Below are 18,888 nucleotides of genomic sequence, written 5' to 3' on the forward strand. Positions count from 1 at the left end.
CTGCTGTGCTTTTATATTGCACCATGGCCTGTTTCGAAGCATTTTTACTACCACGGTTATTGCCACAAATCAAGAGGGCAAAGTGAACGGCATGGGACTCACACCAACTTTAACGAAATTGAGTGTGGTTCCTACTTCTGCGAAGTTCACGGCCAAGAATTTCACATGCAGATGATATACAAACAAGGGAAAATGGAGAGGGGATTTCTAGGTGTATCCTGAGTGCTGAACTGGTTTGATTTTGCAAACTCATAGCCAAACTCACAACAAAACATGACAAGCCTTTCGAGGTTTAGTGGCTGCCCTCTCTCTTGCGTCAACCCTGGGGAGAGCAATACTGAACCCAGCGTGGTGCTGCCACCTTTGGCAGGAGAGCACATGGGACTCCCCACTGGCAGTTCCTTAAAACTCTGCCCCTCGCACAATTTGCGAGACTACCACGAGACGAGGTCCAGTGCATATGTTGACCATTCGGTTCCCAATTTTTCAGACTCTGGATACCCCAGCCACCGGTTAGAGCACAGCCCTAGGGGCATTATCATTGGAGCCAATCTTTCTGGAGCCGGCATGCCACCCGTCACTGATCAACTGGCATCAAGAACTAACCAACATGGCGGGATTGGAAGGTATCGTGACTTCCCTGGCTACAGAGACAACAGGAGCCATGCTTTTTTTTCAAGTTATCAGGAGCAGGCCCACGCCTCCACCGACGCATCCCGAGACCTCGGCAGCCAGATGATGCTGGGTCTACCTGGCGACCTCCTCAGCCGGACTCACCCTTATGGGCAAAGCATCAACCCCAAGGGCAACAGCCAACAGCTTGTCTCCCAATTCCTGGGTCTGTACAAGCCCCTCAACATGGCAATTCAGCGTGGAGGAGGCGACGCTTTCCTCAGGTGCTCCAAACAAACAGTGAAGCACGAGCTGGTGTGCAAGTGGAGTGACGGCCAAGAGGGGGCTGGGAAGCTGTCCTGCTCCAGAGCCTTCGGGACCATGTATGAACTTGTCACCCATGTGACAGTGGAGCATGTCGGAGGACCAGACCACTCTGAGTATGTGTGTCACTGGGAGAATTGTGCGAGAGACAGGAAGCCTTTCAAAGCCAAATACAAGCTGGTGAACCACGTCAGAGTCCACACAGGGGAAAAGCCCTTTCCCTGCCCCTTTCACGGCTGTGAGAAAGTTTTTGCAAGATCAGAAAATCTTAAGATCCACAAGAGGACTCACACAGGTTAGTTAATGATCATGATGAAGCACACAATTTGATGATGATAATAATATTGATGATGACATAATAACAATAATAATAAAAATAATAATCAATTTTGATAGCTGAATTATTTAATAAAAATGTAGTCTGTATTTTCAACTTAAAAACAAACTCTATCATTAACATTTAGGAGTTTTTAAAATGTTTATCCATGTGATTTTTTTATTTTATTTTTGATAATAGAAGTTTGCCAATTCTGCCACACTATTATTGTTATTATTATTATTGTTTTTATTATTATTTGTATTATCACTATTATTATTATTGTTCCTGTTGTTGCTATCCCTGTGCAGTGTTATTTAGGGCCTCCACTGTTAAAACTGTTTTTGTGCAAAGCTTTCCTCGCTGCCTCTCGCCGTCTCTGTCACTGCCTGCTGTTTGCAGCAGAAAAAAAGCACCTCCAGGTTCCGTGAAGGCACCACAGATGAGTAGTAGTAAGCCAGTTACAAACGAGCCTGGTGTGCAGGCCTAGTGGTTAGGGTGCCTCTCCCACTTCATTCAGTGAAATTATTAAATAAATGCTGGGACACCGGAGAGCTGTGACGTAGCCGTTACGCTGCCTCTGCCTCCCAGGGACTCAGGAACACTAACAGAGCACATCACACAGTGATGCGGTGGGAAATCAAAAGGTGAGCGAACAGATGACCTCAGTCAGCAAAATGAGATGACTATAAATACAAACAAAATGAGTCACATTTAAAAAAAAAAAAAAAAAAAGAAAAAAAAAAGCTGATTTATTTATGGCCTTGTTTAATTTACACCACTTTGATGGGCCTGTTAGTTGCCACCAAGCACTGTGAAATGATGCCATCAAATGCATTTCATTTAAAAACGGTGACTGTCTTTGGGCTCTTCCTCCTATGCACACACAAAAAAAGATTTTACTGCACAATCTGATTTTATTCTCATTTCTACACACACTTCAGGGACTGCAGTGACCTCACAAAGTACACTGAAATGCAGGCATTTAAATTTAAAATATAATTACCGAATGAAGTGAGTGGCCCTCTGAGGAAGAAGAGAGGCTTCAGATTGGGGAAAAAATATTTATTAGGCACCCCCTTTTACTTGTGGTGTTAAATTGTTTTACTAATGAAAGCAAAGAGAATAGAGACAGAAAAGGGGGATGCTTAATGGCGTTTGTTATTACTGCACATGCGTAGTGTGTCGCTAATTAGACATAATTTATGTCAGAAAAATACATTCACTTTTTATTTAATTCCAAAAGACATCCTTTAAGATGCATGCCTGCAAAATGATGATTTAACAGGAAGTTTTATTTTTGAGTCTGATTGTCCGCTGCATCTGTGTGTGTGTGTGTGTGTGTGTGTGTGTGTGTGTGTGTGTGTGTGTGTGTGTGTGTGTGTGTGTGTGTGTGTGCAGGAGGGACAGTGCACAGCTGCAGGCATTTTCGTGCTAGAAGATCAATTAGCATTTTGATAGCCATAATTCATTCTACGCATGATAAAACCATTTAAACAAATCTTTGCATTCGCTGTCGCAGGTTTATCATAATCTAATGCATGTTTAACTGCAGCCTTGTTGAGTCACTGCGCACTTAAACGCCTCACTTGTTGCGAGCAGGACTGCAGCAAAGTTTCAGCAACTAGCCTGAACTCTGTAATTTCATGACTCATTGCTAGTTTTGCACATTAATAATAATTTACTGTAAAGATGTGGCATTTTTAAACATGTCTAACCAACAGGCTGAGGAGCGGCTGTGGGTTTGCAGAGTCACTGGTTGAAAGATGGAGATCAGATAGTCATTTCGCAGTGAAGCCTGGATGTGCATTTTTTGGGTGTGCAGGCTCATTGTTTTAATAGCATGGTGGTATGGAGTGCACCAGGATCAGTGTTAGAGCATAGGGAGAGCATGCACGGGCCTGTAAGCATTCTCGTAACTCGCCGTCATTTCTCTTTTTTGCACGTTTAGGTGAAAAACCTTTTAAATGTGAGTTCGAGGGCTGCAACCGGAGGTTTGCGAACAGCAGCGACCGAAAGAAGCACTCTCACGTGCACTCCAGTGACAAACCCTACATGTGCAAGGTCAGGGGCTGCGACAAGTGTTACACCCACCCGAGCTCCCTGAGAAAGCATATGAAGCTGCACTGCAACAAGGCCCAGGTCCCCAAAAGCGATGACGCGCGTCCCGGCGACGGGGGTCACATCGCGGAGGCCAGGTCGACCCGAGTCCCGGATGGAGCCCATATCAGCCCTCCTCAGCCCCCCACCTCCACCCAAGATGTCCCCCTGTCCCCAGAGAGTCGAGACGAGTCGACCCCGAGGTCACGTTTCCATCACACGTTTGACAGCAGTTTGGACTACACCGCGCACAGGTCACAGCCCCTCTTGGACCCTTTGTTGCTACAGAGAGGCAACTACAGGTCCCAGTCCTCCCAGTACCCCTGCGGACAGACGGGTCACACTTTCGCCCAGAGCTCACGGACTTTCCCCTCCACTTCTCCCTTTCAGAAAAGTATCGTCAATGGATGGTACACATGCCACAGCGGCGTGGACTCTTTCCCACCAAAGCAATGTAACAACATCCCCTCTCTCTGAGTTCCTGTTGGGACACATGCGCCACGACCTGCAGCTTTTTTTTTCTTTCTCGGGCCTATTTTTTCCATGTTATAGCCTAAAAACTTACACCAGTGTCTCTATTACTCTCTGTATTTTTTGTGAATGTTGTATCAAATATTTTGTGACACGTCCTGAGTCATCCTATTGAAATGTTGCATTGCGAAATGTGGCGAGCTTTATTTGTTGTTGTGAGGCCTGTTCGGTTGGGTTTGGCTCGTAGCCTATAGCCATATCTCCCCCACTGTGGGTTATAGGAACTTTTACAAAGTGTATATGCCTAATTGTTCGCTGTGTTGCATAATTATTAAAGATATCTATCTTAAGTGAGACAAAAAAAGGACAAAGGATTTTTTGATGGGAAGTCTTCTGAACTTTTAGGCTGTTACTGGAAAGTGAAAGGAGGCGTCTTGCTGAATGTAGCCCTCAGATTAGGGGTCTTTGTTGAATGTAAACTAGATGTAATGTATGTCGGGAAGATAGAAACATTATTCATGTCTTTATGTATGTCGCAAGATAATAAATATCTGAATTTCCCTCTCTCAAGTGAAGTTTTGGGACCTAACACGTGATGATGGGCCTGAAGCATGATTTGTCTGTAATTAAAATACTGCGAGGCTCAGTAGGTTTTTATTTCTCCTCTCCTCTTGATTAAGTTTCCCTTTTCATTACACATTCCTGTTTGTATTATATGTATATTTCACATTTCTGTGCAAAGTAAGACCAGTGTGAGCATAAACCAGTGTTCGTGATACTATTAAAAACGTTTAATTAGCATACAGTTCTACTGTACATAAGCCTACTGTATAATTAATTATGTATTCTATATTTTATTAAAGTGTCTATATTCTCTTTGATCAGGCGTGTGTGGTTAAACCCAATCAATGCGTTTTCATCTCACTTTTTTATGCTTTATTTCTAATTTTTATTCTCTCTAGTGGCGCACGTCAGATTTGCAGGTTTGCGATTTTTGTGCAAACTAATGCACCGCATGCACACGGTGGATATTCTCACCTGCAGAAGATCATATTGTGTGCTTATAGTTGCAGGAGCAGGTCAGGCCTGCAACTCAGAGGTTATTGCACCGGTGTGACTGTGTGTGTGTGACCAGAAACACGCGAGAAAGTAAAATGTGGTTAAAATCTGATGGTCACTCTGCAAGGCAAAAAACAACCGGCCCTCTCACAACCAAACAGCGTCCACTTTACAATCTGATTTCTTAGCTGCGCCATTAATGCGCGTGTTTTTGGATACAGGTGTATTTGCCCCAAGGTAACGTGCATTCTGTTTCAATGTTTTTCAATGAGACACGTCCTCGCGTGCATTTTGCAACCACTTCAAAGCAATTTTTGCTTTTTTTTTTTTTTTTTACATCCAATAACCAGTTTTTATCTTTTCATTTGATTTCCGTCCCTCTTTGTATTTCTGTCGCTCACGCACGCACACACATACGCGCACACACCCTTCAAATCTTACCTTGAAGGTAAGTAAGCTGCAAACACACATATAGCCCCAAAATATTGTATTGTCCAAACACTAACAAATAAATGCTCAATTTTTATCCCCAATCATTACTCTATTCAAACCAGAAAACTTTTATTCACTCTCTAAAGGCTTTTAAATTCAAATAATTTCAGCTCCTCATTTTGAGTCTGAATTGATAGATGTTTTTCACTGTTTAAAAAAATCACAAACAACTCAAAGACGACAGATATGTGGTGTTTTGTTTAATGTGGCTGTTAATAAAAGTTGGGAAAGTTTTGGGGGGAAAAAAGCCAAACAAAAAGATGTTAGCTTTCTGTTTTTGGATGCACAAACTCCTAATAGCAACATGTTTGCTTCACTTCACCTAAGCTGCAGTTTCGCTGACATATTTGCTCATGTTTTTGGTTGTGTTTTTGTACCTTGTGGAATGTAAATGTCAACAAACACCTCATTATTTCAGAGAAATAAGCTGAGCAGATTCCTGTTTGAAGCCTGTCTTTTTCTCGGCAGAGCTTGGAATTCAGTTTCACTATTTAGTCCTGGTGCAGAACTCATGTGTAGTGAGTTACTGTTGTCACACAGCTCATTCTGCCTGTTTCATGAGCCAGAAATTACACCTCTCTTTCTAACAATACTTAAAAGGAGAGTGATTGGAAAGTGAGTGACCAGATTTAAGTACAGTTAATGGGACAGCTAAAGATGTACACAGTGTCTGTCCTCATCCAGCTTGATTATTGTGGAGGTCAAACAGGTCACAATTATAATGAATAAGGTAATAAAACCCCCTCAGCTCCCCTGCCAGCAACGCTTTATACTTTGTACCTGTATGTATGGATGTCAGCATTTTATAACATTAAACATACGGATGAATACTGCCATTATATATACCAATTTGCCTCACACGTTTCAAAAGGATATCAGGTCAAAAGTGCATTAATTTTACATTTCTTTGAAATATATGCTTACAGTGATCTGACAGCTAACTAGCTGTAATCAGGATGTTCTTTATTCCAGTGAGAGGATTTGATGGAGGGGCAGTTGTGTGCATGGCCACAAAAATACAAGGGGTGAATGCTCCAAGACTGTATTAGGAGATGTTTTCCTTCTTGTGTCGACCATATTAATACACTTCAGGCTCTTTGGAAGTTCAGAAGATGCTGGTTTTAGTGTTTGATGCTATTTGTAAAACAAAACACAATCAAGACAAGCCTACAAGACGCTCGTATTATTTTTATTGCAACGTTCATCCTTCTATATTTAAGGAAAAAAAAACATTTAAAAAAAATCCCATAACGGTTTTAATCCTCTGTCATGTTTTTAAGCGGAACATTACGCTGTAATTGTTCTCCATATTTTGCAAAGCTCTGATGAACTTGTTTACGCATTCTGTGTGCTGGTTAAAAGTGTATGTTGCACACGATACTCATGGGGATGCATCTTTAGGGACAGTCAGATATTTTTGATGATGCATTTTGCAAATCCCTTCAGAGTTTGACTGCAGTTAATTTCGCTTTTGGCTTTCCGTGAGGCGTCTCTCTCTGAAAACAATCCACAAATTTCATTATCTGGGTTTCAGTTTTGACAATGTCACATACTAGTTTGAACTGAATCCATGTTTCTGCTGATGAGGATGTGTACCTGTCTGCGCTGGTACGACTCAGGGTGATATAGATAATAATTTTTATGCAGTTGAAGATTTTGTGGTAAGTGGTGTGATATGGTCAAAGATAAAGGATTTAAAGTGGTTGATGTTGGAACATATTTCAATTGTGAAGTGCTTCTTTCTTCCAGAAAATTGAGGTGAACTCGGTTGGCTTTGATCAGTGTACTTTAGTGATGTGATGACTGAAATTTATGAGACCCCTTCCTCTTGTATTGTAACCTTATCAATAGCTTGCATCAAGTGCTTTTAGTGTCACTGTAATATCAATTTTTTGAGAGTAATCAGGAGATATTCTATCTCAGAGCTCATCTTCTAAACCCCAACTATTGTATGCACACACTCTGCCCTCCTGTCCTCTATTTCTAAAAATAGTAAATCTCTCCACAGAAATCACAATGGAGGTGATCAAACATTATTTTGTGCTCAGAGAGGCTTCTGTGTTTGCAATGTGGAGAACTGATTTTCTGAGGACGTGTATGAAGCCAAAGGCAGCAACCTAAAATGTCTCCGACTCCAGCATGTAAGCTTCCCGTTGTGTATTCTGACCAAGCTGTGGTAATATTCCATAATCATTGAACCCTGCCACACCCTTCCCCCCAGTAATCACAACTGATTAGACCTCCGCTTCCCAGTTTGCCATTTGCCCGCCGCCATCTTTACTCTTGTGCTCTCTGCCTAGCAACAAGCGCAGGCGCCATTTTGGAAACAGTATACAGGGTATACATCAATTTAATGTAAATAAATCCATTTCACCTTGGGATCCATTTGGTTGCCATCTCGCCCCCCTGCCTGTCTGTTATGCCATACTTGGGCCGAGCCCCAGCTGTGTACCAGGGGGTGGGCTACTTTGTCACACCAGGTCTTTGGTTTTATGCATCATCATAACCACGTATGACATCTTGCGTAACTTACTGTGAGGCTCTCGTACTTTTTTCCAAGTACGGTTTAAGCACTCGGCTCGAGCTGGAGAGGCTGTGTCAGCGTTGACTCTCACTGACCAAGTGCGATTTTAATTGGATCTCTGGCTTTCCCCCCCATCTTCCCCAGGTCAAAGCCAGTGGTGCTGTTGCTCCCCAACTTGCTTTCTTTTCATCCAGCCCTCTGTGCCCCCCCTCCCCCCCTTTTTTTTGCCAGGTCCTCTTGTTCCTCCGTCTCATCTATCTCTATCCCTGCAGCTCCTGGCTATCTTCACCCTCTATGGCTCCTTCATGATGGCCCCCTAATCTCTGCCAGTGTGGTTCCATGGTAAGTAGGTGTCCTCCGCCAGATTCTCCCCCCAAACATGCATGGAACTTGACTCATATATATCTGTCTTTTCTGTACACTGCCCCTCTCTCCATGGAAAATTGCAACCCCACGTGGTAAACTGGATGCAGCTGCACTGCTGCTTTAATTTTTTTTCTTCACATTCTCTTTCCAGTTGGAGACTGGTAGCTACTGAGGGCTTTGGCATCAAGGCGTCAAAGATGCTAACCATGCTGAGGGCAACTGTAATGAACAAAGATTGATTCTAAAAGAAAAGATGCAACAATATATAATAGAAATGTCAGTAAGACGAAACAACAGAGTGTGTAGCTCGTGTCACTCTGTGAGAACATTAGTAAGGTAATCTGTTTCATGTCTAAGCCCGTGTTAATTTGACAGCTTCACAATTAATAAGCTTTACCATCAGAAGAGGGGCTCTTATGTAAGACAATGCAATCACTACAATTATATGCACATGTTTCATGTGTTTACAAGCCATAAAATGGTGAATAGCAACGTGGAGTCGCAGCACTGTGCTCTTGTGCTTTAACCACACTGATCCTTTAGATTTCTTTCTCATCTTCATCTGCACTGCAGTTTTCTGATTTCAGCGGTGCCAGCCCCCTGTGTAGTCCAGCCTGTACCAGGGCTTATTAAACTAGGCTCCTATTCACTCTCCCCAACGGTCGCTCCACTGTCAACTTAAGCCCAAGCCCCTCGAACGCTCAGCTCTCCGACTATTGTTGCAGAATTCACCAAAAAACTGAGAATCGCTGAGCAGCCGATATGCAGCGGGATAGAGGGAAAGGCCCCGCCTATCCTCATATCTAATGCATATTTGTCTTTTGATGCATTGCAATTTACCCCTGTGGATGGTTCTTAAAAAGATGTCCTTTTTTTTTCATTTATTATCCATGCCTTACGTAACAGATATTTTGACATTTTGTGATGAGCCAGTTTCTGAGATATCATGGAGACTTTAATGGTCTCCTATGAGCTGCGAAGCTCAGGAGGCAACCAAATGACTGACAATGATTATCTCATAGGGCGCGTAAACAACAAACTGAGAGTGAAAGTTTTAAGATAGAGCCTGCGGTATTTGTTGTGGGCTGTCGCAATGCAAAAGGAAAATAAATAATATTTTAAAAGTCCACATCTTTCAAAATTCATACATCCAAGGTTTTTTGGGGGGAGTTAGTGTAGGTTGTGTGGGGTGAGCAGACCTTTGAAGATCTTTCAACTCCTGTAAGCTCCAGGCCTATGAGATGCAGTGCCATCCTTTTAAGGGAATGACCATTACTTTGGTCCCCTTGCTTCTAATCCCTCCTCCAGACCCTTGTCATCAGAGATCAACCAGGCTGAGCCTTAATGTCCTCCACTCGCTGGCAAGGGCAGCTGGTAGCTTTCATGTATGTGAAGAGCCAGATGAATATGCTTAAATCTGCACACTGGAGCAAGAATTGATGCCTTTATCTTCATCTGTGCTTCTTTACAGTTCGGCAGTATATGATCTCTGAGAAATTATCAGTTAGACTTTTAGAGCCTCTGTTTAATAATTCACATTTTACTGGATACATTTGAAGCTTTTGTTCGAAAATGTTATAAAGGCTTTGATCACGACGCCTAAAGAACACAATGCCTTAGATTTTACAAAAACAGTGCAAAGAGACCCTAAGTGCCTGTTGTCTTTGCCGTCTCTCAAAACTATCACATTTCATTAGCAACAATTTGGTGTGTTGTGCGATACTGCATTTGAATACTTTTTGTATGATTTCTCAAATCTCTGTCATTTGAGGTTTAACTTAAAAAAGAGATCACATTGATCACGGTCCAGGGTGTTTCAAAGCGGCGAGTAATCGCGAGTGTTTAATTTTATCTGTTGCAGTATGCATTGCAAGGCGGCTGTGTAATCAAGCCTGTGAACTCAACATCTGAAGGAAGGATTCTGTTTCTGATCACATCCCCATTGAAGTGCATCCATTCGCTGAACATGGATGTGTTGACACACTCGAGCTTGCAGTCCTTGGTATGTGGCCGTCAAATTAATATGCACTTGACATGATGCTGTATGTCGCTTTCAGCTGGTGTGTGGTGGCAGTCCGGGGGGGGCCCATGGGGGCCACATTTTAGAGAGCTGTAAGTGAGGACGCATGGCGATCTCACTGTTAACCTCCAGCGTTACAAGAACACCCTAGGGCCTAACTCTACAATGATGGATGTAGGGTGGCGGGGGTTAGGGGGCCCCCACACACAACCTAGGAATTCCCCTTGGGCCTTTTCAATTACAGTTAGGCCAGGCGCCGCACTGTGATGATATGTTGCTTTAAGGCTGTGACATTAATGGAGGGGACAAATGTGATTTGACCCTAAAGTGCTCGACACAGACAGCGGCACTCTCACTGCACAGAGGCAACAGGAAGAAATGCATTGTTGCTTTATTTATTTACAGTCATCAATAAATTAATCCAAACAGACCAAAGTGTCATTTAGGTCCCTGTGAAGTTAAAGAACTATTGATGGGGATAGTTTATCATTAGCCACAGGCTAAAGGGAGCAGGAGGGGCTTGAGAGAGAGTAATTAGCCACTAGTGCTGCTTTGAGGAGCCCAGGTAACGGATTTAAAAGTGGCAAAGGGAAAGTGATGGACCATCCCTTCATCTTTTTCATGATCAATGAGGCAGCCTAACCTTGTATCGGACGTATGCTATGATATGGTAATGGCATGTAGGATGTGTAGGTGTGTGTACGGACACTTTTAACACATTTAACATCAAGAACAGCTGCAGTGTTTTTGTCCCAGGATCAGTGCTGCGCCAGTATCGCTGCTGACTTAAACCTGTGAAGTTTGCACCCTTCCACAGATGACTTTCAAAAAAAGAACAAGGCAGAACTGACTGCATCTATTTCAGTCCGCAGGGAATAATCCTGTGTTCAAGGTTTCTGGAGGAGGCAGGGGATCAAAAATCCATCACAATGCAAAAACACAGCGTTTCATATAGCTCCTTTATTAAAGTGGGATATAGCGGAGGTAATTAGCACATGCCCTCAGCTTCATTCACGATACATTATCTGTACCGCTGCTGTCGTGAATGCCATAGTGTTCCTCCAGTTATGTAATTGACAGAATTATGCAATTCATCTGAGTAACTGGGGTGTGCCTCAGAAATATTTATCTGTAACAAAAAGAACATATTCCCTCAGAGATGCAATGCCTTCGGTATGACAAATACAAAATCCCCACCCTGCTTTGACAGATACCAGGTCAGCACTCAGTCTGATTTCTGAAACTTGTGTGTGGAAGAGAAGAGCTCGCTGTGGAAATGGTGACATCCTTGTTTTAAAGTGTGCAATATGAGAAACTTTAAGAGCGCCAGCATAAAGGCCCCAGCTATAAATTAATCACTTAAAGCTATGCATGTACTGTATTTGACTTATCACCACTTGATCAAACACATCATTAACTATGCTCTGTACATTAATTTAATTCAGAATATACCACGTCCGAGGGGTCATGAATAATGCCAAGGAGCCTGGGAGGGAGAAAAGAGAGACGCCACTCCCTCTCTCCAGCTTATCACCGCGCAGCTGCACTGTAAGTACCCAACTGTGCTCTTTCTCTTGCATGTGTTTTGAAATGTTGTACATTTACTTCCTTTTATCAACACATGAAGTAAAGATATCAGCCAGCAACATAAGCAACAGAGTAAACACATCAGGAACCAGCGTGGGCTGTTGGTAATACACACATGTGAACAAGATGCCAGAGGCAACGTGAAGTCACTGACATCATTATCTAAACACGTTTCATTATTCATTCCCATAATAAAACCAGATTTATTGTTGTTCCATGTTGTAAATCCATCACCCTGGATGCTTATAGATGATCTCACATCTTATCTCTCTCACATCTATATCATATGTCATATTGATGTTAATTGATGCTGTTTTCTTCTATTAGCTCAGTGTAATGTGCGGGCACGCTCAACAAAGATGGAGGCTAATAAATATCCTTTATTGTCTCTTGATAAAGCCAGATGTTGGGGGTGGAGTAGTGGTGTGCGTGCTTGTGCGTGCTTGTGTGTGTGTCCTCCACAGTTAAACCTAGGCCGCAGCAGCGTGGAGGACTGAAGTCCCCGTGTATTCTAGCTCACAGATCACAGAAGTTATGAAAGACTGCTCTTTGATCATTTCCGTTTCTAAAATAATTTCCTTTGAACATTTCAAGTCACTTGTGCTTTTATTTATAAAGCCTATTTAGACAATCAAGGGGTTGAAAATAATTAGGCTCGCATGCACACGAGTGTGGACATGTATTCCCTTTCAATCAGTTAAAACCAGCTCTGTTAATTAAAGTTCTGAGCTGTTACTCTGCCCAAATCATTTTCTTATTAGCTGCTGCATTCCTCAGATCTGTTGTCAGCAGAGCATATTTTCTTTTGCTCCTTTTCTATTTCTTTTTTTTCCTCTCACAGAAATCCCACTGACCCATATAGTTGATCTCATTTTTGAAGCGTACAATATAGATTCCGAGTTAAGAGAACGGAGGCTCTATTATTAGTCCCATTTGAGTTGCACTGCCTCCTTCTAGGTGCTGCTGCGTGTTGCTGAATTCCCTGAGTGAAGGCATTACCATCTCATTTGGGTAAGGGTGAGATTACCTCATGCAACCGAGCTGTTTCATCACAGAAAATGCAGGGAGGCTGAGCTGTCGCCGCCGACTGTTTATACAGGCAGCTGAAGGTAGAGACATTCCAGATACATTTCACAAACATCACACATGACAACTTGTGATGCCACCTTACTGATGTTTCCCTTGAAAGGTCTCTCACTAACAACAACATCCTATTGATCCTCGCCACCATTTTAACAACCTCCTCACACCCTCTCACACATACACACCTGAGTGGGTATGGATTGAAAATATTAGCAGTTAGCAGGCTAGCTTTGCCAACACATCCTTCAGTGTGGCTGTCAATTAGGGCCCAGTCATCGAGGGGCCGGCCCTGGAGGAGTCCCGCGCAGGGAGAGAGAGTGATGAAAATCACCAGTGTAAATAACTGCTCATCCCTCAGTGCAGAATTAATATGCAATACTTACATTTTTGTGCTGATTAAAAGGCTGTGGCACGTGATGAGCTATCAAAACAAGAAATAAACTACTCGGATTAAAATTCTGCTTTTAATTGGATAGATGAAAGGAGCAATTAGTTGCAGTTGAGTTAAGTTTTTGTTTTTTTTTCCCCAAGTCAGCTCGTCCTCATTTATTCAAAAAAGGGAAAAAATAATAATGCATTTTAACCATAATTTAGTTTGTGTTGGTGGAAAGACTTTATTTACACCCAGTGGCCACTTTATTAGGTACACCTGTACAATTTAGTGCAGTTCTCTGCTGTAAACTCTACATGTATGTTCAGGTTTTGTTGATTCTGTCGTAAATTTGTAAACTCAATTACATGTTTACTGCTGAAGTCAAAGTTAAAGGTGGTGTCGCACTGGTCTACATTACACCGATCAGTGTTGAGAGGTCTAATTTTTGTCCTCCCTATTTACAGCGGAATATTAGAAACACCTTTGAGGATAATGTGATCCAGTACAACACCACCGCTAACTATGAACCTGATGCTAAAACATATAATTGAATTTACACCTCTATAAATACTGAACGTAATAAGCATCATAAAAGTAGACTTTATGGCAGAACAGTTGTGTTGGATTGCATTACATTGTACAGATGTACCTAATAAAGTGTATTTCTGCTTGGTGTGGTTCTCCCTGTGGTTGTGGTGTGAAACTATAGCTGTAGGGGTCAAACTGTACTCCACCCTTCACAAAGTCGCACCAACAAGTAGGCTCCTTTTGAAGACATATGCACATGCCAATCACTTGCCAGTTTTTTGGTACATCTAGCTCACACTAATGCAGTCAGCTAATGCAACTGTGAAATATGCAAGTCCCCCTATTTAGTATTCATAAGCAGTATATAATTACGCACTGTAATGTAGCTGTAAGCAGATGTAAGAGCATTTTAAGTATTGATTAATGTACACTGTTTGGCATCAATTAAAACTTCAGTTTTAATTGATGCCAACATTATTTCAAGTGTGTTTTATTATATCATCATTCATTAACTGTTGGATACAGAACCCTTCACCTATGGGAGCCCATAGGAGGAATTTTAGTTTTTGATAAATGTAATGCTTTTATCAGCATACAACCTTATTGTTTGCAGTTAAACAGAAAACTACTTCGTTAGGTCCAGAAAAAAACTTTGTTTATTACGTAACTTAAATGCACAATATCCAATTTCTGTCACTAACGGTCTCTCAACACAGTGGTTTGAGTTGAAGGTGTGAGAAAGAATAGTATCAGTAAAACTGTTAACACTGTGCTACATTACAGAGAAATATAAAACCGTACTAATGAACCTTCATTAATATAGGCCTATATTTTATCTACAAGTGCACGTCACACACTGAGCGAGCCGCCTGGTAATGACGCTGTCGGCAAAGCAGTAATGATTGTGCTAAGTGGCTAATGGGCATGTAGCTACTGACATGTTTCAGATGATACGTCATGTTTGTAGTCGACCAATGAAGATGAGTTTACATATCACCTTGGGTTCGTCCTTCACCTTCTCAAAATGATCCCACACTTTGGATTTCCTGCCTGACATGTTATTAACTAGCCTGTGGAATAACCACAGGTATCAGCCCTGGAAATTAACGTGACTCCTGTCTGACTGCTGAGCGTGGCCTCTTCCTGTGTCTGTCCTTTCAAATTAGATTCCCACATGGTCCAGTCATATAGTTTTCATTTATTTTGAATAGGCACAGCTCCAAATAGAGTTTCACGTTTTTTTTTTTTGTTGTTGTTGTTGTTGTTCTTCTTCTTCTTCTTCTGCGACTAAGTGACCAGTGAAATCTTGCCTGATCACCTAATGTTTGGTGGACTTTTAGGGGGCAGCCCTAATGAGAGCTGTTGTATTCACAGACAAGGAAACTGTAGCCGAGTAATTTTTTTTTCATGTACGTGAAGTCACACTTATATATGTTGTGTCATGTCAATCTAATGAAATAGCTGAAACTAATGTTATGTTATCTTGCTAAATTATTACTAGCATTAGGTTAGTTGACCACCCATACAGTGACTGTAGCTAACATTATGCAGCTAATTTTAAATTGTGGTGTAGCCGAGCACTGTTATCTGTGGTCAAAATATTCATACTGAAAATAACTTTATGATCCTGTTGAACAGTGTTTCCCTAATGAGACTTTATTGTGGTGGTATTTGGCCGGGGGAATACAGAGACCTTCAGTTAGTAGGTAGTTGTAGCAACTTGAGTTCAGCTAGTGCTAACACAGTGCCAGGCGTCTTATTCAGACCGCTTTGATTCCCCAAGCGAATAAGCAAACTTTGTGTTGCTGCTGTTACACATGTATAGCCAGTTCTATGCTGGAGATTTTAGCCATTTTATATAGTAGAGGGAAAAAAAGAAAACCAGTATGTGGTTCTCCATATACATTAACTTACTGTACGCATTAGCTTGCTACTGTGTTGCTCAATAGCATACCATTAATGGAAAAAAATGATGCTGTGTGGCAGAAAAAAATGCCGTGTTAAGGTTATTTAGTATAACACACCTCATAGGATTTAGGATGACATATCTGGTATTTTCCATGTTCCCCTAAAACAACTCAAACAGGTAAAGAGGATGCGACCATGATGACACACGCCATGTCTTCAATAAAACTACTTTTTATTTCTTTGAGTTTGAACATTATTGGAAATATTCAGAGTAATGTAGGTACACAAGTCAACAAAATATATAACATCCATGTCGTTGTTTTTGAACTTTTAATGCAGAAATGTTACATATTATACCTTAAGTCACGTATGCAAGTTAAATACGCTACATATCTCACATAAGTATAGTATGTTATGTAAGTTGACCAATGAAAATCCAGTGTTTGACTGACCCAACTATCCACCCTGACCTCCTGCCTACGCACCGCAGATTTTGTTCTCTTTATATGTCGTCACCCAATTTCCTCCTCCGTCATATTTGCGATGGCCATCACAGGATGCATCCTAACAATAGACGTAAATATGTGTCGTAATAAGCTGCTTCCACAGACGAACTATACAGCCGTATTTTAGGGGGAATTTACTGCCGGCTGTTATGTAACCATGTTTGAGCTTTGTGTATGTAATAAACTGTAACCTGAGTGTGTATGCTTTATGTTCGTCTTTCGAAATAACAAATGCTACAGGTGTAGAGAAGGAGGACCTGTGCAATGTTGGTGACACTATAGATAAACTGCCTACCAGTTTTCAATTTCTCTCTTTCATCCTGGCTAGTGGACTGAAAAAAAAACTCTTCTTCCTTCATGTTGGCCCCCCGCTCAGTCAATACATGTTTCATTTATGCTGTTTATTCTGTACATTTGTAGCCGTGAGGCATGTATTTTATAGCTATGCAGTTTCAAACAGGTGATGTTGCAGCTGCTGAGGGTCCGAGGGGCAGGGCTGCCTCGCTGTGTTAAAGGATATGTTTCCTGTTGTGGAAAAAGGGCCGAGATGACCAGTAGTGCCGTTGTGCTATTGCACCGACCTTACTCATCAATCAGAAATCAAAGCTTTGACAGTTGCTAACATTAAAGGGCTGCTGCTGGCGTGTCCTGTGCCAAGAGGCCTCTTTCTGCTGAGCATATTAATATACTGTAGGTCACAAGGAGGCTCATCACTGATCATGAAGGGAAGGATAGATGCTCCTGAGCCACACCAGCACGGTTCCAGTCAGTATTCATACTGCAATATACAGTCATCAAAGACAGTGCAGTAGTGGACCACTGAAATGATTGAAGTGGTTCGACCCCTTTTTTTTTTTTTTAAATCAACCAGGAATTTACAGTTGTAGAATTTAATCAAAGAACATTTTTACTTTAGATTTAGTTTTCTTATATAAACAGATTATTTGTTAGAAAAGTAAAGCTCCACTTATTGTTGCCAGTCTGTTTGCATGTTGCCTGAAGGCCCGCAGACATGTTTGTATTCCAGACTGATTTGGGGATACAGCTTCAAAAATAAACCTCACATTAAAAAAACAAGAAAAATCCAATACAAGTAACCACAATGTCACAGCTGCCAGTCGCAGGCTGCTTTAAAAAAATAAAAAAAATGAAAAACTTTTCATCCTGATACCACTCATCTGCGTTTAGGTGTGTTGACTATATTTTTTTTGGGGATATTGATTCAGGCAAGATGTCTGTTTATCTGAACAACCAGCAGAACTTCAACTGAGCCGCTTTTGCATTTAAATTGTGTCTTTAAAATCTCGAGGAAGTCAGGTTAACAATCGCGCTAACTGCTGTAACTCTCTTTGATCTGCTGCTTTAACCACACATTAATATTCACATTAGGTTGTATGAAATTTGCACCAAACATTAGAGTTAATTATTTACCTGTAATTAACTTTTTTGCACACTCTGACTGTGTTTTTAACATTCTAGTCAAAACAGGAGTAACTTAAAGTGTGATATGTAAAATGTGTGAATCTGTGTAATGTAAATTAAAGTGTGCATAGCATTTTTATTAGATATTTTTATTCAAAGATTACAACTTTTACTACTTCTCACTGCTTATCAGACATGAACAAGCACAATCCATTCACTCTAATGTATAAAATGTGCACCAGAAAATGCGCTGCCGCTTTGCACAGGGCGGTGTCTCTCAGAATTGAGACTGAGCCTCATAACAAATCCCCAGTTAGACAAAATATGTGCAACATAACATGCATGTTTCATGATGTCAGTGACAAGACATTCTGAGCTGGCACCATGTCCCGAGCAGTGTAGTTTATGCCTTTACCAGCATTTAGAGTATCTTAATTCTTATGCAGGGACTGTGATTTAGCCTTTTTTGTGTGTACCAGGACATGTTTATGGGCTAATAGGCCTTTGTTAGTAGTACTCTATTTATTTAATACAATTGTAGTGTGAACAGAAGGAATAATAAACAGGCTGACTAAACATACGATTCTTCTTTTGGGCTGAGAAAACCCTGTGTAAGGACACAAAAGGGGGACGTTTCCACTGCGGAAAGTAAATTCTTTTGAAGTGGAACTAATCATCTGAGGGATGGTTCTCGTTGTCCTAACAACGCAGCTGAATTGGAATGAGCCTCCTTTTTTGTGGAAGATATGTTTTCTTTTTCTCATTCAGAACTGATGATGATAGTAGTTTCACGCCCTGTCCACCCACATTGTCCGTCCAAACTTCTTTGCAGATAAGTCTTCACTTGGAGACGCCGAACACACGGCGGGTGACTCTTGGACTGTGACGTCAGCCCCACTCCTCTGTCTCCCAGTCTTTACGCTTTTTAATGCCGTTAGAATGAAAAGGGAATCTCACAGCAAATCCTCTCCAATAACAGTTCTTTCTGAGAGTGTGAAAAGATCAAGACTTTTAAACTACTCCTATATCATAATGCACCAGTCACTCTAAAGATAATACTGCGCTAATGTTTAAACTTTTGGATGCTTTTAAAAAATTTAAATTTGTACACTGTACATTTATATGTTGATTTAAAAAATATGGCTGTATTTAGATACATTTCCATCTTACAATACTCTAATAGGTTTTCCTGATGTA

General features: G+C 41.4%; 1 protein-coding gene across 5 annotated transcripts in view; it reads left to right on the forward strand.

Moving 5' to 3' along the window:
- The window catches only part of zic6 (zic family member 6), a 96,165-nt gene that overhangs the window by 62,256 nt on the left and 15,021 nt on the right, over positions 1–18,888 (forward strand). For 2 of the 5 annotated variants that reach the window (XR_007450085.1, XR_007450087.1), the window contains 3 exons: positions 8,171–8,240; positions 10,126–10,266; positions 11,730–11,832. Coding sequence is in view for 1 of the 5 variants with exons in the window: in XM_049586196.1 (XP_049442153.1) it covers positions 274–1,231; positions 3,204–3,829 (1,584 nt within the window). In the remaining 4 variants the exon portion in view is untranslated. Of the gene's footprint in view, positions 1–27; positions 1,232–3,203; positions 4,587–8,129; positions 8,241–10,125; positions 10,267–11,729; positions 11,833–18,888 lie in introns of those variants that run through there. The other 3 variants (XR_007450084.1, XR_007450086.1, XM_049586196.1) reach the window with 3 other exon arrangements.

Source organism: Epinephelus fuscoguttatus, linkage group LG9 (genome assembly GCF_011397635.1).
Source record: "Epinephelus fuscoguttatus linkage group LG9, E.fuscoguttatus.final_Chr_v1".
NCBI classification, from domain to species: Eukaryota; Metazoa; Chordata; class Actinopteri; order Perciformes; family Serranidae; genus Epinephelus; species Epinephelus fuscoguttatus.